Source organism: Microtus oregoni, unplaced genomic scaffold (genome assembly GCF_018167655.1).
Source record: "Microtus oregoni isolate MIOR12 unplaced genomic scaffold, Mior012 000053F_ref0000044, whole genome shotgun sequence".
Classification (NCBI taxonomy): Eukaryota; Metazoa; Chordata; class Mammalia; order Rodentia; family Cricetidae; genus Microtus; species Microtus oregoni.
The window spans coordinates 1806303-1831038 of NW_024543829.1; the positions used below are offsets into that span (position 1 = coordinate 1806303).

Here is a 24736-nt window from a genome sequence, read left to right on the forward strand (position 1 = left end):
TTTCTTCTGGTTAATTAGTTAGATTTATTTTATAAAAATATAAAAGAATTTTTTATCTACAAATAGCCACCTTATTGGAATTAAGGCTGTTTCTAAATATCTGGCTATTAAGAGTAGAACATCAATGAATACAAATGAGAAAGTATCCACATAGTAAGATGTAGAGTCCTTAGGGTTTATGTCTGTAAGTGGTATGGCTAGAAATCAGAGTAGATTTACTTGTCAGCTCTTTGAGGGAACTCCACAAGAATTCCATATTGATTTTTTTCAGCTTGCACTCCCATCAGCAATGAAAATGTGTTTCCCTTTCTCCACATTCTGCTGTCATCTGCTGTTATTTGTTTTAGTATTCTTGACTTGGTCATATAACTGGAATAAGATGGAATCTCAAATCTGCTTTTTTATTATTTAAATTTTACTGATAGCTAAAGATGGAACACTTTAAAAAGTGTTTCTCAGGAATTTAAGATTCAGGTTTTGAGATTTATCTGTTTGATTCTATAATCCGTTTTGAAATTAGATACTTGTTTTCTTAATTTCAGGTATTCTCCCTCCCATGATTTGTATATTATAGATACTAACTCTTTATCAGATGTATAATTCACAAAGCTTCTTTCTTATTCTGGAAGCTTATGCTTTGGTCAATTGGTGGTAAACAGTGGTGGAAAGAATGCTTTAGCTTCATAGGACACCACTTATTGTTAGTTTTCAATCCTGTTATACTGTGTTTTGTACATAAAGACCTTCCTTGTGTCAATGGGATCAAGTTTATTTCCCTGTTTTCTCTTCTATTAGGTTTAGCTTACCTTGTATTATGGTCAGGGTATGACTTCTTTCTTAGGGTTATGATAACTCCACTTCATGGCCATAGCTATATGGATGCCCCATGGTCTCTCCTGGCATCTCTCTTATTAAGGATCTTCACTTTAGCTGAGACTTCACCTTCACAACTTGTCATATCTTTTCAGGAACTCTCTGTGGGGGCTAAAATGTTTATACATATTGACTGTATTCAGCAGTGCATCCCCGATCCCCTCAGGATTGCCTCATGGATGCTCACAAGAATAGGATCACCTTAACAACATTGTCAAGTTCTGCTGCCCAACAAGAATGTAGCATAAACCCTTTGGACCAAAGTCGTGTTACCTTCTTTGGCATTTGCTGTCACGGAGTAGAAAGGCATACCATCTTAGGCGTTTTCCCTTTTAACATATTCAGATCATTACAAATGCAGCCTACAATGGGAGGCTTTGTCCTCAAGAGATTTTCTCTACTATACTAGTAAAACCCTCCAGACTTCTTTTTAGTGCTGATCTCTGATAGTGACCTCTGCTTTTTTAGCACCATCTTAGAAAATCTTCCTGTCAAGACATTTCCACAGTTTCTCATTTCAACTTCACTCATGTTTGAAGCACACAGCAGAATAAAGCCAAACTCTTGATAAAATTATCAAAAAAAAAAATAAAATAAAATAAAAAAAAGGTCCATCCACAGCAAAAGCCCGGAGTACTCTGACCTTCTCTAATATCTTATGAACTGGGTTTCTTCTATCTGCCTTTCAGGCACAAGAAAGCCACACAAAATGGTTTTAACTCCGTTTACGACGTATAATGGCTCTCCTAGACCCATTTTCCTGTTGGAGTGATAAAATGACCTGATGATAACAACCTACGATAGTGTTTATTTGACTCACCGTTCCATGTTATAGTCCGTCATTATGGAAAGGCCAAGGCGCCAGGAACTTGAAAGAGCTGATCATGCTATAATCCGAGTAGAGAACAGAAATAACTCATGCGAGCATGCTTACTATGCTCACAGGACAGATTCCTTACTGAGCATGAGCGTATTAAGATAAACGCTGAGTGGGTTTAACATCAGAACAATTATGAAGATAATATAAGCATGTGTCAAACTTTGTAATCATTTTCATAAATTTCATTTGATATACTTATTTTAACATCACTAGGGCACGGCGCTTAATAACAACCTCTTATTTGTAGTTTTTTTTTTTTAGTTTTTGAAGCTGCTCAGTTAATATCAAATTGCTAATAAGAAAGTAATTTGTTTTCCAATTATAAATGCTAGTTTGCGAGGTGGCTGTCACAGTCGACTGCTTTTCAAAAGCCTGAAAGCTTGGAAAAGATAGGCTCATTTATCAGAGGATGTGCAAGGTGAAGACAGTTTAAGAAAAAGTTAAATATCAGACCTTTATTTGTTATGAAGCATAAATTCACTGCAGTTTATGTTTTCTCGGAGCTGCATTGAGACTGCTTTGAAATTATGGACAATTGTTTCCTAAAAGATCAATGATTCTATAAATGAAATGAAAGAAGTAAGAGGAAAATAAGCCATTAAAATTACTTTATTTTTATTATTTTATTATTATTTTTCTATCGTCCTCAGATGACAAATTTCTAGTGCTAAATATGATAATCATTTATGGCACAATTGTAAGCAGGTTCACCCTTTGTTCTAGGGTAGAGTATAGTACCATAGCCAAAGTGTTCTCTACCACAGAACCAAATGTTTCATGGCCCATGGTTGTATTTATTGACTCATCAGTTCATTATAATTGATAAAATTATTAAAATATTGCCACAGTTATCTTTTACTATACTGTCTTCCCTGATGTTTTGGGCATTGGCTTGAATGATTATGGCATGCTTCCTGCCTCAGTGTAAATTGTCCTAGTTGAGTTATTGTTATTTTACATGCTACTAGAAATATCAGTTCTCCCAGAGTTTTCACACATAATTTGAAATAATATTGGGGAATAGGGTTTCTCCAGAAGATTCCTTATATATCTTTATTATTTTTAAGGATTGTAAAAAAGAAAGTAAGATTTTTAGATAATTCAAATATAAACATCTTACTATAATGAACCCTCACAATGAACATGCTGTAGACATCATACATTTAGTAGTATATCGAGTATGGAGAAAGGGTATTTGATTGTGAGTTACAGCATTCATGAATGTAACATGTGCTGAATATTCTTAGGTTTCCAATATCAACATGCATTTTGCTATTTAGCTACCAAAGCCCTATGGAATTTTAATAATACAAACACTCTTAATTTAAAATTAAAATCCTTGACACCCTTCTTTTCCTTCCTTCTTTTCCTCATTTATTCTTTCACGCATTTCCTGTTCCATTCGCTGTCTCTTCTCATTCTTCCCACATTAATGTTCACATTTACTTTTCTCTAACATTATTAATAGCTGTACTGTGTGATAATAGCCTTTCAACTTAATGTAGTGACTTTATACTTTCTATTTGTTCAGAAAATATTTTAATATTGTAAATTGATAAGTAATATGAAAATATACATTATTTATATTCCTTGATTATTCTTTTAGGGATACTATAGATCATATATTCAAAAAAAGGTATCATATAATTAAATATAATCAGATAATGTTAAAGGAATCATTTCTACAAACTAACCTATTCTGATTATTTTAAAATATAGCAAGATAGAAGATAATAAGATAATATAAAGCCTATCAAATGTGAGTTGAGCAAGTCAAATAGAAGGAAAAGAACAAAAGAGAAGGCATATAAATTAGAGACCAACTTGTTCCCATACTCAAGAATGCCCTAGGAACATTAAACTGCAAGTCATGACATATGCAGAGGACCTTGTGCAGACACACACAGGCCCTTTGTATGCTGCTGCCTCAGTCAATGACTTCATATGAAATTTGACTATGTTGATTTAGGAGAGCCTTGTTTTCTTGGTGTCTCTATCCCATACGGCTCTTATAACTCTCTCCGCTTCCTCTTTTTCAGGGTTCCCTGAGCCTGGAGGACTGGGATTTGAGGGTGAAATCTCATTTAAGACTGAGTGCTCTAAAGTATTACATTCTCTCCATAATATTTATCTGTGGGTCTCTATATTTATTCATATCTGCCACAGAAGGAACTAATTTTGATGATATCAGAATGGATGAACAAGAAACTGTTATATGTGCTTATTGAAGGCCTTCCATCATTTCACTTATGCAATATAGCATAATATTGCCTTTATCTCAGAAAAAATCTAAACTTATTACTGAAATAATGCAAGTAAAGGCAGCATAAGTGATTTTCTTATAATTTAAATTTCTTTCTATTTTTAATCAAATACCTAGTAATTATTTTTGTTCTTTACATATTAGTCAATGATGTAATTTTAAGTGATTTATTAAATTCACCCTCTAACTACTTAGTTATTACAAAATGAAATATGATAAAAGTTCTCCATTTTTGTTAGACAAAATGGGACAAGGCTAATTTCTCAATGGAGGTGTTAAACTGTAGTGATCCAATCTCTAACTACATAACCAGTAGACTCTGATGTGAAGAGACTCATAAAAGTGTAAAAAAAAATATGATCGCTAAGAAATTTCCTTGATTCCATGAAGTCACTGGTTCAGAAGAGATTATTTTATGACCATTTTTGACCTCTGAATTGAAAGGGAAGCTCTGCACTTTATGAAAGTCCATTTGAAGTTTTCTTTAAGATACAATTAATGTAAAGTGCATTTTCAAAGTTAATATGACTTGAAAGCTTTAAAATATGAGATCTGAATTTAAAAATGCAAATATGTTTGCATTTCACATTTTTATCCATAATATATTCTAGATAAAAGTATTTTTTATAAAGTCAATTGCAGTGATTCAGACATTGTGAGAATTCACTGTGCCATGTATTGTTAGATGATTATGTTGTCATTTATGTTTTCCTCACAGGAATATGTGATGAAGTAGTACAGATGGTTGAGTGGCATTTTCCTTAAGAGAAGGTCTATAGAACAGCCATATTTCCTATGCTATTGAAGAAATGACAGCTCAGAAATCATTGTAAGCTGTTTAAATTCACTCAGCTGACATGCACTGGGGCATGGAAATAAACTTATAACTTCTGACCCTAATCCACTTCTTTTCTCACTGTGATCTTCCAAGAGACAAATGATTTTTCAATGAAGGCAGAACTTATTGCTAATTCATCCTTGTGTCCTCATAAACCTACAGGTGTTTCTTGATAAGTCTGTGAGATAGATAAGAGCATGAATTTTAAAAACAGCATAACTTTAAATTACTGAGTCTCGCAATGGTTATTAAGTCATATAATGAAAGGTCTGAGGGCAATGAAGTGGCACACTCAACTGTGTTTGCCAGTGCTTTCATGGAAAAATCACCAATGATTCACGAAATCGGTTCTCTACTGAAAAGTAATCCAACACAGTCATACCGTTTGCCAGGTTTCGATATGTAATCTATAATTCTCCCTTTTACACATGCATACACCCCCAACTAAGCTCTCTCTTTCTCTTTGTCTGTCTCTCTCTGTTTCTCCTCTTTAAATCAAGTCCACATTCATTTGCTCAATTAATTTTGGGATTGGGGTCTGCCTTTTTTGACCAGCCTACTAAAGGACACATCCTTAAAAAGATGAATTCTTATACTTCCTCTTTCAGTAGCCAGCAAATACTAATAGTGCCTCAGCTGGTGGTCTGATTACATGTACTCTTACCTGCCCTTTATTGTGTGCTCTTGCCTAGGTGAGCCTTGCATAAGTCTTATTCACTTTTCAAAATCACCATGAGTTCACATGTACTGTTACGTATGTAAAACATCATTTTCTTGATGTAATCCAACCCCTCTGGGTCTTTATATCTTTCTGCCCTAGATTCCTCAAAGATCACCAAAACTAAATGTGAGATATGAATGTCCAACTCAAGTGATTAGTTGAACAGGTACTTACTGAGGGCTTTTTGTATGAAAGGCATTAGCTGAAGCATGAATGGTAGATAGTGAGGTTACCACACTCTCTTCTTTAAGCTTGGAATACAAATGAGAAATAAAAATACTGATTAAATGTTGGAAGAGGCAGCTTGTTCATTTCCCGGCCATGCAGACTCACGATATAATCACTCAGAAACTATATTGACCAATCACTTCAGCATATTGCTAATCTTTGGTTAACCTGTATTTATTAATCTGTGTATTGCCATATGGCTGTGGCTTATTAGCAATCTTCCATCACATTTATCTCTGGCAGGGCTACATGGCGTTTCCCTGACTCTGCCTTCTTCCTCCAAGCATTCAGTTCAGTCTTTCCCTGCTAGCTCTATTCTGCCCTATCACAGACCAAAATAGCTTCCTTATTCATTAACCAATAAAAACAACACATATAAAGAATGACTTTCCACACCATTTCTCCTTTTCTGTTTAAAGAAAAAGGAAGTTTTTAACTTTAACATAGTAAAATTAAATATTAAAAACAGGTATCAAGCAAGAAGTAATTATATTTATATGTACTTTATCTTTTATCATAATTAAGGAAAACTATAAATATAACCACCTATTCTTCAACTCCATCAAAGATTCCAGAAGGATATAATGTACATTAAGTAAATAGAAAGTGCATTGTAATCAACTTCCAAAACTCTAGAATTGACAGAGACATCTCGCTGCATTGACAGTCATCCAAAGTTCTTCTGTGTTGTTGGAATATCTGTCTTCAGCCTACAGGTCCATAGCATCTGGAAAACTTTCCCATGAAGTAGGAAATATCAAAGACAGTTCCACCTATATTGGCAGTTTGTCAGGCACTTTTTTGGTGTGTCCTGCAGAATGTCTGGTAGACTCTTTCATGAAGCAGGAACCCCAAAGTACCATCTCATCTCTAGGCAAATTCAACAGTCTTCTCTCTGTGGGTCCCACATATCTAGCTCACACAACATAACATCAAACAGTACAGGCAAGAACAGTTTCTTGCCAAAATGGCTAATAAATTCCGTAAGGAGCCTCTTCAATGCCCATCATCCTTTTTAAGTAGATTGATAGTGCCAGAAGCAGATGTGTCTCATTGTCATAAAATATTTTAATCTCTTAAGACATTTTAAATTCCATATTCTGAAGGTCTCTGAAAGACTTGAAAAATATATATTTATCTGAAATACATCTCTATATATCTAGAAAATCTAACTAGCATGACTAGAAACTTGACTATCATAGATGATTATCTATTAACTTATATTCATTAATTATACATTACATTTTAAAATAAGCTGCACAATACAATACCTTAATCAAGAGCAGGAATATATATATATTATATTATATATATTATATTATATATATATATATTTGTGTATATATATATTGTACATATATATGTTGACCTAAAATTTGTACTAACAAACCAAGATCCATATAAATGCAAATTATTCATATGTATATCATATACTCTTTTAAATGTAAATAAAAAATCATTTAGGAAATTTGGGCATAGTTCTCTCCAAACTGCTTTCTGTTTTTGTTGAGTGAAGAAATATTTAGGAGTGTTTACAACAACCTTTCAGTGGATCTTGGTCCACCAAACCATATTTGCCGGGAAAGAATCCATTGGTTCTCATCTTCTGTGGAACAAAAGCAAAATCTTTTTTTCCAAAACAGTATATCCTTAGACCCAAATTTTGAAATCAATATACTTCTAAATCATATATGTTTATATTTATAACAGCCCATACAATGAGATGTTTCTCTGTACTTAGGTCCTTCAAAGTCAAAGAAAATTCAAAGAAAACACAATAATGTTCATACTTAAGACTCTCTGTGTATATTCCATCTCTACATGGCTTATTTTTCTTACTTTATTCTTTTTCTACAAGTTTAATATCTACTGTATTATATTTGCTCCTTTAATCTATGGCTGTCTTGCTCTTATATATTACATTTACTGTCTCTTTAATCTTATTCTTCTCTCTCCCAAGCCTATGTACATTTTTTTCAATACTGTCACCCATTCAGAGGTCTTTTCCATCTGCATTTGTTTTTATTGCTTGTGTATCTGTAATTATTTTTTTGACCAAGGCTTTTTAAATTAATGCTAAGCAGCCATGGTTGAGAGGCCACTTTTTTGTTTCCTGGCTGCTCAGATTTCTGAAATAATCACTCAGAAACTATATTATTTAAATCACTCCTTGGCCAATCACTTAAGCTTATTGCTCGCTAGCTCTTATATCTTTGATTAACTCATTTCTTTTAATCTGTGTATTGCCACATGGCTTTGGTTTACCAGCAAGGATCTGTCACATCTGTCTCTGGCAGAGCTATAAGTCTTCACCCTGACCCTTCCTGCCACCAACATTCAGTTCAGTCTTTCCTGCTCTATTCTGTTCTATCATAGGCTAAACACAGCATCTTTATTCATTAACCAATAAAAGCAATACATATACAGAAGGACTTCCACACCAATTAAATATCACCTGTAATAGAAACTAATAAAATGAATATTCTTATGGGTTATGGATTTTACTGTTTTTCCTAATCAAATCTTACATGAGAGAAGAAAAAAAATTCTGCAAATACTCATGATATAACTATCATATTCTTACTTCATACTTAAAGTGAAACCAAAAAGAAATCTGTACATACATATCATTTCAGTACATGCTAGTTGTTTAAAAGTAACTGGAGACTATTAGCCTTTATTGTTGAAGAATTTTCATATTACCTTCGTCTGTTATTTTGGAGAGTTACTAATAAAAATATGCACACTGCCAAAAATAGATTATTTAAATATGTGTGTGGCTACAAATTTTTAATCATATATATATATATATTTAATAAGCTATATCAATTATATGTATGTATAATTAATAAGCTAATATATTCATGTAAAATGTCTAATGCTCTAATCAGTGTGATAAAGACAAAAGAAAGCTGGACTGTGATTAGAGGTGGTCGGTGGTTAAGAGCACTAGTTGCTCTTTTGGAATACTGTGGTTTGATTCACAGCACTATATGATGATTCAAAGCTTTCTGTAACTTCTGATCCAGGGAATATGATGCCTGTTTTGGATTCCATGTGCACTATGTGATACATAGACACACATGCAGGCAAAATACTCAGACACAGACAGGAATTGTGATGCCTTTTCTGGCTTCCTTATGCACTATGTGGTAAACTGACAGTCATGCAGACAACTACAGGGACTCTGATGCCCTTTTCTAATTCCTTATGCACTATGTTGTATACAGATGCACACGTACAAGTAATGCAATAAAGTATTTTTTTACAAGTTGAGAAATAATAATGCCTTAGTTTTAGAATCGATTTTACTGAGAACTTGATAAAAGTTTTTGAATCTATCCCTTTCCATCCTGTTTATTTTCCTGTGAGAAAAATCATATGTTCATCCAATGCAGAGATATTTTAAAATTAAAAACAAGTAAGCATTGAGGAAAATGTTCTAAATCCATGAGTTTCAGAGTAGTCAGTAGGTCCCAAAAAGATTCCATGGTAAATTACAGGGCACATTTATATTTGTGTAGATACTTTAAGTTTCTAGAGTAGAAAGGAGAGCTGTTCTCTAACTTTCATTTCTGGGGATAGTTCCTTTCCGTGTAGTAATGAAACAACACAGGTGTATCAGTGTGTGACCGTGGTGCTGAAATTCAAGTTGGATTTCGTTGAGTGAAATTCAGTTGCTCAGAGCTACAACTTGTGTGTGTGAGAAAGGGTTTGAGAGGCTCTGTTTCTTCCTTTCCCAGTTTATACCTGGCATTGCTTGACTTACATTCCGCTTCTGTCTTCAAAGGCAGGCAGCAATTGTATCACTCTCACATGTGATTCTGTAATTTTATCTTTCTCTCTCACCACTGACTCTATTTTGTGAATTTTCTGGAGCTATTAAAATAATCCAGCATAACTTCCAACTCTGTAGTTCTTGATCATGTCTGATTTGTTGCATTAACCATGTAAGGTGATATATTAAAGAATTCTGTAGATCTAAGTTTGGATTCAAAGACCGTCAGCCATAGGATATGTCAAATATGATTTAGTAGTATGGTTTTGTTTTGATAAGAATTCCTGATATATTTGTGCATTAGAATTATTTAAATTTCATTTTTTCTGAGAATGGTTCTTGCTTGTTGTGGAAGAGTAACCTGCATCATTCAGGTTATATTTGGGAAATATTTTATTTTAGTATTTATCTTTGTTATACTTTTCTATAAATTAAAATGTTATTATATGTTTCCCCTTTTTATTTCCTCCCTCTGAGCTCTCCCATGTATACTTCCCATTGATTCATCCCAAAATCTTTTATGTAACACACACACACACACACACACACACACACACACACAAACACAGGTTTTGTTATATAATTTATATGTATAATATAGCTCAGAATCATATATTTGTAAATATAAACATATATGCACACAAATAATGTAAGTATATTGGCCTATACTCATATGTAAAGATATACAACTTGGTATTGGTTAACCAAATAGGGAGCTCCTCCAGGGTTAATGCTATTTCTCCTACTCCCAGCATTAATTAATTGACTATAGTTCTTTGTCTAGGAGTGGGACCCAATAAAATTTCTTTCTTTCACATCAGCCTATCTATTCATGGTGTACTTCTGGTTTTGTTTAGGCAGCCATATTTTGAGGGTATTATTTTTGGAATTTCCTTCTCATTTCTGGAGAATACAATCTCACTGCAGTGTTCCCGACTTCCATTTCTTAAAATCCATATGTTTCTTTCTTCCATGATGTTTCCCAAGTCTGAGGTGCAAAATTTGTATTGTAGATGTATCCTTTGGGATGGACACACTATGGTCCCTGCATTTTAACAAGTTGTGTGTGGTTTTTTTTTTATGATTTCTGTCTTTTGAAAAGAGAAGTTCCTTAAATGACATTTCTCTGGTAGTATGAGAATAAATATTTACAATACAGTTAAAATTAGGCTGCTTTCATAAAGTGACCATAGTAGGTTCTTATTTAAGATACACAACTCACTAGGTCTCATTAGTTAGCTTTTCAGTAGCAGGTGTTTTTCCATTCCTGTCGAGTGGAACTTAAATCTAATTACGTGTAATAGCTATAAAGGTGTAATAGTTTTAGTCATATCCTGGCAGTACAGAAACATTTTAATTAAAAAATTATTAGTGATGACATTGAGATTTCATTTATACATATATTCACAATAGAATTATATCAATATGATTTCAAACCATGTAAAATATTTATGACAATATGCTTATAAAGATCTATCTGGAGAATAAACATCCACCTAGTGTATAAGAAAAATATAAGGAATATTCATAAAATGGGTTTCTGCAAAACAGTGATCAATGTTTCTATTCTGTTGTCATGAAACAAATATACTATTAAGTCAAAGTATGTAGAGGCAACATAATTTTAGGTTTCTCTCCATATAAATCTTTTAAATGTGAAAATCTTTTATTTGCTAGAAGTCAAAATGATGGTTGTCTCTTCAGAGGAGCAATAAATAATCAAAGATGAAACCATAATTCAATATTATAAACAATGTTTTATTCCCTAATCAGAAATATGTCAAGTCAGCAATTTGTATACTCTCTCACTCTCTCTCTCTCTCTCTATATATATATATATCTTGAAATACAAAAGTGAGAGAAAAAAATGTACACATTTATTTATACCTATTTGAACCAGTCCTTGCCCAGATTTAAATAGTATAATTACTTTCGTTATATGTTTGAGTTAATTTAAAGTTTCAGCTTGGAATAATTTATCTAGTTAATGCTCACTAATAATTAAAATTGACAGATATTGGCAGGATAGTCACTTGTTGGTTCCTGGTTGCACAACCTTGAAATAATCACATAGAAACTGTATTAATTTAATCACCACTTGGACAATTAACACTAGCTTCTTATTGGCTAACTCTTACATAATAATTTAATCCATTATCTGTGCATCACCACATGGCTTTGGCTTATCAGCTAACGTTCTGTCATCTGTCTCTGGCAGAGCTACATGGCTTCTCTATGACCCCACACTTCTTTCTCCCAGGATTCAGTTTAATTTTTTTCTTGCCTACATCTATTCTTTTGCCTTGTCAGGCCAAGCCATATTTCTTTATTTTTTATTTTTTTTGTTCTTCTTTTATTACTTTATAAATACTACCAATCAAAATTTTCACTTCCTTCCCTCCTCCCACTTCCCTCCTGCTTCCCCACTCACCCTTCCCCCCTCCCCCTCCAGTCCTAAGAGAAGGCAGGGTACCCTGCCCTGTGGGAAGTCCAAGGCCCTCCCCCTTCCATCCAGGCTTAGGAAGGTATGCATCCAAATAGAATAGGATTCTCAAAAGCCAGTACATGAAGTAGAGACAAATCCTAGTGCCATTATCTTCGGCTTCTCAGTCTGTCCCAATTGTCAACAACAGATTTCTTTATTAATTAACCAATCTTTTTCAAAGTATACAAAAGGAAAATTCCACATCAGATAGAGTATTGGTTCTATGAGAACAATCAAAAATGTATGATATCATGGCACAGGAAAATTTCTGTGTAAAAATACAGATTTCAGATGTTAAAACAGAGATACACTTAATGTAATTTAATTGCATTAGACTTTAAAAGTAGAAAACTTTCTGTAGTTGAAGGCAGATGAGAAACAAGCTGAAATGTTAATTGGAAGAGAAGGAAAAAATAGAAGAAAGAAAAGAACCATGAGATCAATCTCAAGTAATAAAGGAAGTGGGTCACAAAAGAAGCAATGGATACAGACAAAGTCTCGAGTCTGAGAATGATTCTTCAGCCAACAAGGAAGCGGATAGCTTAATTCCTCAAACACAGGAAGCTGAACTCTGGCCACAGCCTCAGTGCTTTGAATTGCTTTGAATTAGAGACTGATATATAGTTCAGGACCTTCAGAAAGCCATTAAGCTAAAGGCACAACTTAAATGTAGCCTGTGAGGCTGTAAGCAGGGAATCAACTGAACTCTGCTCTGGGCAGGCTCATATGAAGGTAATAAGAAACATTGTATAAGTTTGTGGTAACTTGAATTAGGACTATAAGCATAATACATCTGTTCTTCACCATGAAAGTTTTGCGATGTCTGATAAATAAGGGTAATATTGTTGAATTCATAGTATCTCAGTAATGCTGAGAATGCTATCTCATCTTATACAAGTGAAATGAACCTTGGTAATAATATAAGTACAGGCATATTATGTGCTTCCGATACAAGTCTAACCAAATGCCTAGGAAACAACTCATACAATAAAGGTCTTGGTAGAGAATGCGGCTTGTTAAGTCATTGAGTATAAGCATGAGGACCAGCTTTTGAATTGTCACACCTATATTAGATCCAGAAGTAGCAGTGTATGTGTGCAACAATAGTGCTGAAGAGTGGAATATTGGAAGATAGGAGGAAACCTTGAACTCTTTGACCAGTCAGACACATTATCAGTGAGTCCCGTCTTTAGGGAGAGATGAAGTTTCCCGAAATAAAGTAGATAATGATCAAGGAATGTACCCAATATTGATGTTTGGTTTCCACAAGAACACATGTACTAAAACACTATCAAGGACATGTGTAAACATACTCTCCTAGTGCACATATAAAATACACACACACACACACACACCACAAACTGTTATTATTTTACAAAATGGCTTATAACTTAAGGGATGTGTCTTACTTAGCAAGAAAATAATTTGGGTCTCTGTCTCTATCTGGATCGAAGTGGGAGGACCTTGGACTTCCTGCAGGGCAGGGAATCTGGACTGCTCTTCATTCTCCAGATGGAGAGGGAATGGAGTGGGGGGGAGGGGGAGAGGGAGAGGGGAGTGGGGGGAAGGGGCAATGTGTGGGAGGAGGAGGAGGGAAATGGGAAATGGGGAGGAGGCAGAAATTTTTTTTTCAACAACTAAAAAAAAATAAAGAAAAGAAAAGAAAATCATTCACACATATGGGTATGTCCTGCAATGTAAAGAAACTGCTAGGAGAGTTAGTTACAAGTATTTTAATAAAACATATTGGAAAAGCCCTAAAGAAGTCAAATATGTCTTAATTGTAAAATGAGTAATCGAATACTACTGTTTATACACATATACTATGAATTCTTTAAAATCATAATTCTTGAAATATCATGCATTGAGCTCTGAATTAAATGAATTTAAAGGGACATTTATCCTTTTCATTTTTTTCTCTCATTCAAATTTGTATTCTTTAAGTATTGCCAGTTATTTAGTACAAAATTAAAATCATTATGTTGGTTTTTCTGGCTTATGTGGATTTGCTTTTGCTTTTATTCTTCTTTCGTATATTACATCGCAACTGTAGCCTCAAGGTCCACAGTTAAAACAATCTCCATTAAATTCTTCTGGATAATATTTGTCATTTTAATTGCATTGGCATTTCAGTTAAAGCCCAAGAAGAATCAAATGATACTTAAAACTGCTGTTATGGTATCATGGTTCAATCAGGAGCTTAAAATAAGTTCTAGTAGTGACTAGTCATTTTATCCTTTATTGATCTTAAGAAAGAAATAACCCAGTTATGCATAAGAATGTCATAAGCTATTAATGAATTATATATAATTCATTATATATTAATGAATTATAATATATATATAATATTTAACCTAAGTTATAAATAACTAATTCTATTATAACTTTACCATATATTACTCCTTAACATATAATGCAAAAAATATGAAATTATTCACAAAACATCTGGATCCTATAAAATTGTTTGGTGTCTTAAGGAGAAACAGATACATGTTTTGGGTTTGGTTGCTGAGTTAGCTGCTTATTTTCATAGAATATCATTTGTACTTGGAAAAACAAATATTTTAATCTATTTAAACTTGAGTTCAAATAGTGCTTAATTTCTACTTTTTCCTATATACCTGTTTATTTCTCAAGCACAACATTGAAATTTCCAAGGACACTGATCTACACACACATTATGACCATAGCATGATCTGTGTATTTTTATATTTCTATTAAGCATCTCTTTCTGGTACTAGTGGCACACAATACCCTTAAACACAACTTCTAATAATTCTCATTCTTAAAGTATGACAATTTTAGTATAAAGGTATTGTTGATAGGCATTATAAAATGTAATACACATATACTTCCAATATTAAATATATACTTTTATATACTTGTACTTTGATGGCTAATTTATAATTGGAAAGACATGTGTCTATGCATGAGTATACAGAAAAAAAATGAACTTGATAACATGATTTCTAATTTCCCTAAAAACCTTTTTATGCTAATGATTACATGTCTAAGAATTCTGTTTTGCCTTTTAGGTTAACAGGATTTCACCTACCACCCCCAGTGACAAGTACCAAATCTGTGTTCTCACTACGATTGACCAGTGACTTTGCTGTTAGTGCTCATGGATTTAAAGTATATTATGAGGGTAAGTGATGGTAATAGAAGAGATACCAAGTTCCAGTTTAATTAACTAAAACCAGAATTCTCCAGGTATGGTGATGGAAGACTAATTACCATAAGGATCATGAAGACTGGCTGAGCTCTCCTAATTTTCTCAAAACTTATGAAGAGATTGCTTTTTAAAGGAAAGATATTTTTTTTAATTTTATGTATAAGTGTGTGCCCGAATGAACATGTGTACCATGGATATGCAGTACCAGTGGTGACCAGAAGAGGGTATCAGAATTGCTAGCCCCAAGGAACTGATTTCTTACCAATCACTAATGTACTATAACTGGTTAGTGTTAGTGGATTTTACTTTTTCACATCCAGGATATACCTTAGCATAAGAACGTCTTTCCTCTGTTTCTTAACTCTGATAAGAATTAAGTCAATATAAGGTTTTAAAGAACGACATTTTAGAGTAAAATACCATGTGGTCAAAGAGTAATAAGCTGCTGTAGAGAAATCCCTCCTCTGCCGAGGGTGCTGAAATATATGGAAGTACATACTTTTGTTTTTAAATGAATGAAATGTCTAATGATAAAAAGTATTCTGGGCTGGAGAGATGGCTCAGAGGTTAAGAGCACTGGCTGCTCTTCCAGAGGTCCTGAGTTCAATTCCCAGCAACCACATGGTGGCTCACAACCATCTGTAATGAGATCTGGCGCACTCCTCTGGCATGCAGGCATTTATCGAGGCAGAATGTTGTATACATAATAAATAAATAAACCTTTAAAAAAAAGTATTCTATCCTAAATATTTCTCTTAGAAATCATGGACATAGATTTATTTCAATAATCAGCAAGTATATTTACATTAAATAGGGAAAAGTGCACCCTTAACTGAAGTGGTAGTCTATCAGATTTCAATGTTTCTTTCTAGAACTATTATGGAGGAAGGTCATTGGTTAAATAAAAAGAAACTGCTTGGCCTTCATTGGTTAGAAGATAGGTGGGAGGAGTAAACAGAACAGAACGCTGGGAGGAAGAGGAAGTGAGCTCAGACTCCACAGCTCTCCTCTCGGGAGCAGATGCCTCAGGGAGACACCATGCTCTGCTCTCTGGGCAGACGCACGCGATGAAGCAAGCTGCCAGGTTAGACATGCTGAACCTTTCCCGGTAAGACCGGTGCTCACAGAATATTAGAGATGGGTTGATCAGGATGTGAGAATTAGCCTGTAAGGGCTAGAGCTAAAGGGCCAAGCAGTGTTTAAATGAATACAGTTTGTGTGTTGTTATTTAGGAACATAAGCTAGCCAGGCTGCCGGGGTGCTGGGAACGCAGCCCCTCCGCCCTTATTACTACAGAACTATGTTTTTATAATTTAGTCTGTCAGATCTAACACTACCACTGAGATATGTACAAATGATTAATTTTGTATTATTTGTATACAAAATGCAGTACTATGTGGCATCCCCAGGCATTTTCTCCTAACCTATATACTATTGATGTATAAAAGCATGTCTACAGTACATACTGGAAAGCAATCACGAAAAAGTATCCACTAATCCAACAACACAAATTTAAACATTTTACTTCTGAGAAAGTTGCAAAATAAATATTATCTGATCTAGTTTTTTTTGTTTCTTTCTATAAAATATACATTTATCTGTAAAATAAAATATTAAAAAATAAAATAGGATATGCATCATAAATAACATCCTAGATAGAAGTTTAGGAGACAGTTTTTTCCTTCATACACTTCTAAACTCCTCTCTTTCAAGGGGAAATGAATTCAGAGACTTAATTTCTTCATTGTAATCACTTCTACAAAGTATTTTTCAATAGCTAAATATTTTTATTAGTCTTAGCAAGTTAATTCATACATATTCATTATCACAATGAGAAAAGTTTAAGTAATTTTGACTAACTTAAGAGGTTAGGAACCCTAATATTTTCCAAGTGATTTTAAAGACAAACCATATATTCTTATATTTATTAAGCAGTTATTTTTATGTTAGTTTGCACTTCAAACAAGTGCAATTCATATTGAAGAATATAAGAGGAGGTAAATTTTGATATTTCCTTTGTCAAGTTTTATAAATTCATCTTCAAAAATATTTCAATAGCTTTCAGTGTTATTATAAATAGAAATCAATCTCGATTTCTCAGTCCATTTGTCAGTGTTAAATTTCTGTCATCTTTTTTTTTCTCTTTGGGAAGTATTCACAAAGAATTTTCACATGCAACTTTAAAATGTTCTAATTGTAAATACCTAGCACAGCTAATCAGTTAGCAGTGAAGTATTGGCCACCATACTTTGCTATCTCTGCCCTGTATCATGTTTCTAGAATGGCAATAACAACGTTCCATTGTTTTTCTACTATAATATGACACAAATTGCAGTCTGTAGCTCTGGAGATGGGAAGTCTTAATGATTTCATTTGGGTTATTTGGTTATTTGTTCATGGTCTTGTGAAGTGAAGTAAAAATATGAGTTGAGTTCTCATCAGAAAGAACTAGCAGATCTCAATTTGTAGGCTTAATCTGGTTATTATTCTGAGCTATAGTCCTTCAAGCTTGTAGACCTGAGATATATGCTTCCCATAAGTTGGAAGCCCCCTATGCCTGTTGTTGGAGGCCCTTGCTCATTTCCTGTCCACACAGGCTCCTGAAATAACTACACAAAAACTATATTAATTAAATCACTGCTTGGTCAATCACTTAAGTGTATTGCTAGATAGCTCTTACATCTAAAAGAGCTAGCTAGCTCTTATATCCATTATTTTATATTTTACCACGAGGCTCATGGCCTACTGGCTAGGCTCTAACTACCAGCTCATGTCTTTCCCCCTGGCAGCTACATGGTTTTTCCTGCCTAGATCTACTCTGCTCTATCATCAGGCCAAGGCAGTTTCTTTATTCATTAACCAATAAAAGCAACACATATACAGAAGGACCTCCCACACCACAAACCTACTACAGATATGTCTTCTTTCACCATGACTCATTTGTCTCATCATGAGCCACTGGCTCACTGAATCATTCTGACAGTGGCACTGTACATTTCTAGTTAGATCTGAATACTTCTGCAGTAACGGAACAAAAGGTTGTGACAATCCTCTCCAAATCCAAGGTTCCTCCCCCCAAAATAAAACTGAATTATCAAACAGTTCTAATTAATTTCTCCAGTGTAAAATAAGTGGCTAGAAATATAAATTCAACTGTGATTTTTATCAAAAGTTGCAGGGATTTTTTTTTAATTTTTACTTTGTTTTTTTGGGGATCCACCACCCAACTTTCACATAAATACTAGGAAAATTATTCTTACCTATGAATATCCAGCTTTAGCTTGGATATTTTTAACCTGCTTTCCTAACTTAATTCATTCCATTTCTCTTCTTCTACATTTTTCCTCTGTGCTTTTACTTTATCTATCTATCTGTCTATCTATCTATCTATCTATCTATCTATCATCTATCTATCTATCATCTATCTATCTATCTATCTATCTATCTATCTATCTATCTATCTATCTTTTTGCTTATTCCCCTAGCTGACTGAGTTGCTGATCCCCGAAGCCCTCCTCTCCTTCACCTTTCCTTGCTCCTCTCTCTTCTCTCTTTCTAATTATTCTCTCTGAATGCCAGCCCTGCCTATTTCTCTCCTGCTTAGCTATTGGCCATTTAGCTCTTTATTAGACCTATCAGGTATTTTAGACAGGTAAAGTAACACAGCATTACATAGTTAAACAGACGCAACAAGAAAGAATGCAGCGCATCTTTGCATCATTAAATAAATATTCCACAGTAAGTAACACACCTTAAAATAATATTCTACAGATAGAAGTTTTGTATTGTTATCAACTTTAATATGCTATTGTAGACCATTTAAGTAAAGCAATAGAGGGGGAAGTGGATGTTTCTTTAATAACATAGACTTTAGGAAACTCTTTGCCATGTATTAAAAAGAATTTCCTGTTACATTGCTCTTAATCAAACTGTGAAAAATGAAATTTATACACAATATTTTGTCTTCAATATCCATCTTTTTGTTTTCTTAGTTTTCCTTATTATTATATAATAGACAGGGAGAAAACGGCCAAGGGACAACATATACACAGTCTATTACAGAATAGACTGACCTTGAAGTAAGATAGTGAGACTTAGTTATAGAAAACCCTAATCAAACTTGTCCCAAGCACCTAATGAAGATAATTTCCCTATGCTGCTGCTCAAAATGGGGGGAGGGGAGTTCAATATTCTTTCTGCAGGATGTGCCAATATTAATAATGTATTACATGTTCATTTTTTTCTATCACAGAAATACAGAATCAATGTGTTAGATAATCATTAATAATCTTGTAAATTTACAAATAAAACAGCATAATAAGTAGAAAACAAAACCTTCTGAGATATTTATTTATTTAGAACTATTTTCAAAAATTGTTTAATAAACAGAAACATTTCTATTCCTATCTGAGTGGTGGTGGCACATGATTTTAATACCAACACTTGGGAGGCAGAGGCAGGTGGATGGCTGTAAGTCCAAGGCTGGCTTGGTCTACAAAGTGAGTTTCAGGACAGCCTAGACAACATACAGAATCCTTGTCTTGAAAAGTCAAAAAAAAATCAATAAATAAATAATAAGAAAGAAAGAAAAATAGATAGTTAGAAGATAGATAGATGATAGAAGAAATTGAAATTCCAAGTGCCCAGCCTATTTGTATAACTATGATAATTATGACTGTGGTTTTATGGTATCCTTTTCTTTAATGTTGGTGGGTCAATATTGAACAAGCTCTGTAGTGTGTAGTACATCCATTTCACCTCAGAGAGATGTATTTCTTTATATTAAGTTCCATCTCTTTATATTTCTATGCTAATCATTGTAGCTTTTAGATGATGGTAATATTACAATGTAAGATGATTGATGTTAATTTCCTATACAATTTCTACAGAATATTTTTCAAGAGGAATAAATATAAAAACTAAATGATAGAACAAATACTGAAGAACCTTATCAAAACATAGTAGGGAAAACCTTTCCAACATCAAAAGATAAATAGGAAACATGTCCTCCAGGAAAATATTGAGAGTCAACTAAATAAAATCTGAAAGTTGATTAATGCAGTATTTTAAAAGGTCATTCCTTTCCTCCTGTTTTAAAAACAGAGTTTTCTTATATAAATATACTAGATTAATCTCAAAACCCTTTTGTTTTTACATATTAGATACTTGGATAATAAGTTTTGCAACCAAATAGGATTAAAAAGACATTATTATATTAAAAAGAGAAAAAAACTCTATGTAATTTTCATTCCATATTATATATATATCATATATATATATATATAACAATTGTTTCTGATATAAAATTGAATTGAATATCACCTGAATTATAAATTTCATAAAAATCTAAATAGACAAAATTGTATGTAGCAAAGGTGGCCATACATAAGAAATTTATCATTGATAATTTTGTTATCCATGAAATTAGTTCACAGATAGGAGAATACCACAACTCTTTCTTTAAGTTGTGACAGTGGTGTAAAGTAAATATGACACAATATCAAGCCAAAGAATTAAGATTAAGTGTTCAGATGATAGATTTTACAAGTGAAATACTTCAATTATGCTTAATTAAAGTAAGCAAGGGATTTATATATTTATTTTTTCAGATTATATGAGTATGAGAAAGATATCTGATATAGAAAAAATATTTATATTAGGTAGTATTAAAACTTTCATAATGTAAATATGAATTCTAAGCTCATCACTTTTGGGGCTGTAAATGATTATTTTTATAAACTTAAAGGAGTCTATCTGTGTTTCATTTAAAATATTCCACATTATCAATTTAAAGATTTCACATGAAATATCATAGACTCCATTTCAATTATCTTTATATCTCTTAAACTATAGCCCTATCTTATTGCAGCTATCCTCTTGAATCAAACTTATATGATTTTATTTAGTGTGGAAGATATGCTAACAATATTAGTAACTGAAGATATCATTTTCCACTAAACAATGTCTGCCTTTTCACTAAGAGCTGTTTACAGAACAAGGAGAGACATTTACCACACAAGTCAGTTTTTGTCATGGTTGTACATTTAAAGCTTGTATTGAATTGCATTACTGTGTTCAGTCATTAGAAATGATATTATTGAGGCACCCAATGCTAATAAAATACTGGTAAATAAAATTTACCACAGTTTATGATTAGGTGCATCTTTTATGTATTATCAATTTGTTTCTGATAAAGCTCACTCATTATTTTCCACAAAGGCAAGCCATGTTAGCTCTTGATAGGGTAAACATGATCAAATGAATATCCAAAGTCTGCCTTACCCTCAGCTCTAATCCAACCTTCTGATATGCCTGTTTAAATGGTTCTGAAAAGTTATCTGTAGAACTGATTGCCTCTTCTTTTTAATTCTCACCTTCCTCGCTTTTCTCTAATATTTATTTGAATATGTTATATTCAAGGTAATAGAGCAATTTACCAATTCTGAAGAACAACTCTCCATTTTATGTTCCTTCATTTTTACCTGTTTAGCAGCTTGGGTCTTGACCTGATGGGTCACCACAGGTCAAAAGCCAGGGATCTGAGCGACTGTGCCTAAAAGCACTCTGCAAACATAATCCAAGATAAATATTTTTTCCTTACAAGAAGCTTATCTCAAGTGTTTCTCCTTAGCGGTGGAAAGCTGACTGACATAAATATGAATAACAATTTACCAAATTTAAGAAGAAATTCTCGAAACATCGTACCAGACTTCAGAATTTAATATATCCGAGGTTGGAGAGATGTAGCAACAGTTAAGATTGATTGATTTTCTCCCAGAGGACACAACTGCTTATAACTTCGGCTTCATGAGATTTGATGCCTTCTTCTACCCTTATTGACACCTGCATAAGCATGACATGTACACTCACACAGACCCATAGAATACCCATGCATAAAAATAAATTCCTAGAAAAGAATTTAATGCATACTAGTTTTATTTCTCCCTAAAATAGGGCTAGGGAGAAACCTGGTGCTATTGAAATTTCCAGGAGTCCACAAGGATATCCCTAGCTAAGACTTTTAGCAATAGTATAGAGGGAACCCAAACAGGCCTTCCTCTGTAATCAGATTGGTGAATGTCCCAACTATATCATAGAACCTTCATCCAGCAACTGATGGGCGAGATGCAGAGATCCACAACCAAGCACCAGGTGGAGCTCTGGGAATCCAATTGAAAAGAAGGAAAGGGAATATTTGAGCAAGGGAGGAGAAAATCATGATGGAGAAATCTACAGAGACAGCTGCACCAAGCTAATGGAAATTCATGAAATTTAAATTGAGAACTGTGAAGTGATGTGGGATTCCCCTCTGTATGCGGTGAATATGTTTTATTGCCATTGGTTAATAAAAAGCTGCTTTTGCCTATGGCAAGGCAGACTATAGCAAGTAAAGAAATCCAAACAGAGATAGAGGAGGAAAGAAAGCCGCATCAGGGAGATGCCATGCAGCTGCTGAAGGAGAAAGATGACAGCATCTTTCTGGTAAGCCACAGCATTGTGACAATACACACAAAAAATAGAAATGGATTAATATAAGAAATAAGAGCTAGGTAGGAGTATGCCTGAACCTTTGCCCAAACAGTGTTGTAATTCATATAGTTAATATATAATATAGTAGATATTTTATGTCATTATTTGGGTCTGGGCAGCTGGGTAATCAATGTGCACTCTCTGTTTACAGTGGAGTCTCCATGAGACTGAACTAGTCCCTCCATATATGGGAGAAAGTGGTGTCGCTTGGACTTTCTATGAGGCACCTGGCAATAGGATATATCCGTAGTGCATGAGCTAGCTTATTGGAGCCCACTCCCTATGGTGGGATGCCATGCTCAGCCTTAATGCGGCGGGAAGGGCTTGGTCCTATCCCAACTTAATGTTCCAGATTGTTTGATTTCTTATGGAACCCCCTACTCATTGCAAGGAGTTGGTGGAGTTTGGGCTGCGGAGAAGGTGGAAGGGGGGGGGGAGGTGAACTGTGGGATGAATGTAAAATGAAATTAGCTGATCTATTGGGAGCTCACCAAGGCCAGCTGGACTGTGACTGAAAAAGCATGGGATAAAACTGGACTCTCTGAGCATGGCGAACAATGAGGGCTGATGAGACGCAAAGGACAATGGCACGGGGTTTTAATCCTGCTTAATGTGCTGGCTTGGTGGGAGCCTAGCCAGTTTGGATGTTCACCTTCCTAGATATGGACGGAGGGGGGAGGACCTAGGACGTACCACAGGGCAGAAAACCCTGACTGCTCTTTGGACTGGAGAGGGAGGGAGAAAGGAGTGGGGGGAGGCGGAGAAGGGTGGAAGGAGGCAGAGAAGGGTGGGAGGAGGGGGAGGGAAATGGGAGGCTGGGAGGAGGTGGAAACTTGTTTTTTTTTTCTCCTTTTCTCAATAAAAAAAATAAAAAAAATCTTCTCTCTGTGTTCCCAAGGATGCTCTATTTTGCATTTATTTTCCTTAAAATAACTCCTTAGTTACCTCCAATAGTTGTTATTTATAATTTCTAAAAATTAAATGAAAAATGTTCATCAGTTATACCTATATTTATCTTCCAGATTAGCAATCTGCTCCAGTATCTGAGAGAACTGGTGTGTTAGTTTTCCTTAGTTATGATGAAACATGTGGGATCCTTGCCTTATGCGAGAAAAAATATTATTTTGGTGCACGGTTTCAGATACTTTTGTATGTGGACATTTAGCTTCCTTATTTTGTGTCTGTGTTGGACAGCAAGTCAAGGATATTTTCTGTAGCAAAGCGTCTCACAGCATGGCAGTCAGGGAACAGAAAGTCTTCATCTCCTAACTTTTTACCACATCCGAACCATTTTAAAGGCTGGAAATGAAGCCTTTGACACAGGCTTCTACAGACCTTTCAAAGTACCAACCATAATAACCATGAACATGTTCATAAGGTCTATCATTTAGCTATAAACAGGAATAAACCCATTCAAATGACTTATTCAAGAATCTGATTAAGAGAGTTTTGACTAATATATTCCACTTAGCTGAGTGCTCTGAAGTCTCTTACTCTCTGAAGGTTGTCCATTTTTTTTTTTATTGAGAAAAGAAAAAAAAAAAAACAAATTTCCTCCTCCTCCCAGCCTCCCCTTTCCCTCCCCCTCCTCCCACCCTTCTCCCCCTCCCTCCACTCCTCTCCCCCTCCCTCTCCAGCCCAAAGAGCAGTCAGATTTCCCTGCCCTGTGGTAAGTCCTAGGTCCACCCCCCTCTGTCCATTTCTAGGAAGGCGAACATCCAAACTGGCTAGATGTTCTGGCACATTACGTAGGTTCAAAACCCCGTGCCATTGTCCTTGGGTTCTCATCAGCCCTCATTGTTCGCCATGCTCAGAGAGTCCGGTTTTATCCCATGCTTTTTCAGTCACAGTTCAGCTGGCCTTGGTGAGCTCCCAATAGATCAGCTCCACTGTCTCAGTGGGTGGATGCACCCCTCGTGGTCCCGACTTCTTTGCTCATGTTCTCCCTCCTTCTGCTCCTCATCG

General features: G+C 34.5%; 1 protein-coding gene across 2 annotated transcripts in view; it reads left to right on the top strand.

Annotated features, from left to right (window-relative positions):
- Csmd3 (CUB and Sushi multiple domains 3) overlaps nt 1-24736 on the top strand; it is a 976611-nt gene that overhangs the window by 106475 nt on the left and 845400 nt on the right. For both annotated transcript variants that reach the window (XM_041637611.1, XM_041637612.1), the window contains exon 3: nt 15102-15214. In XM_041637611.1, coding sequence (XP_041493545.1) covers nt 15102-15214 — 113 coding nt within the window. The remainder of the gene's footprint in view (nt 1-15101; nt 15215-24736) is intronic.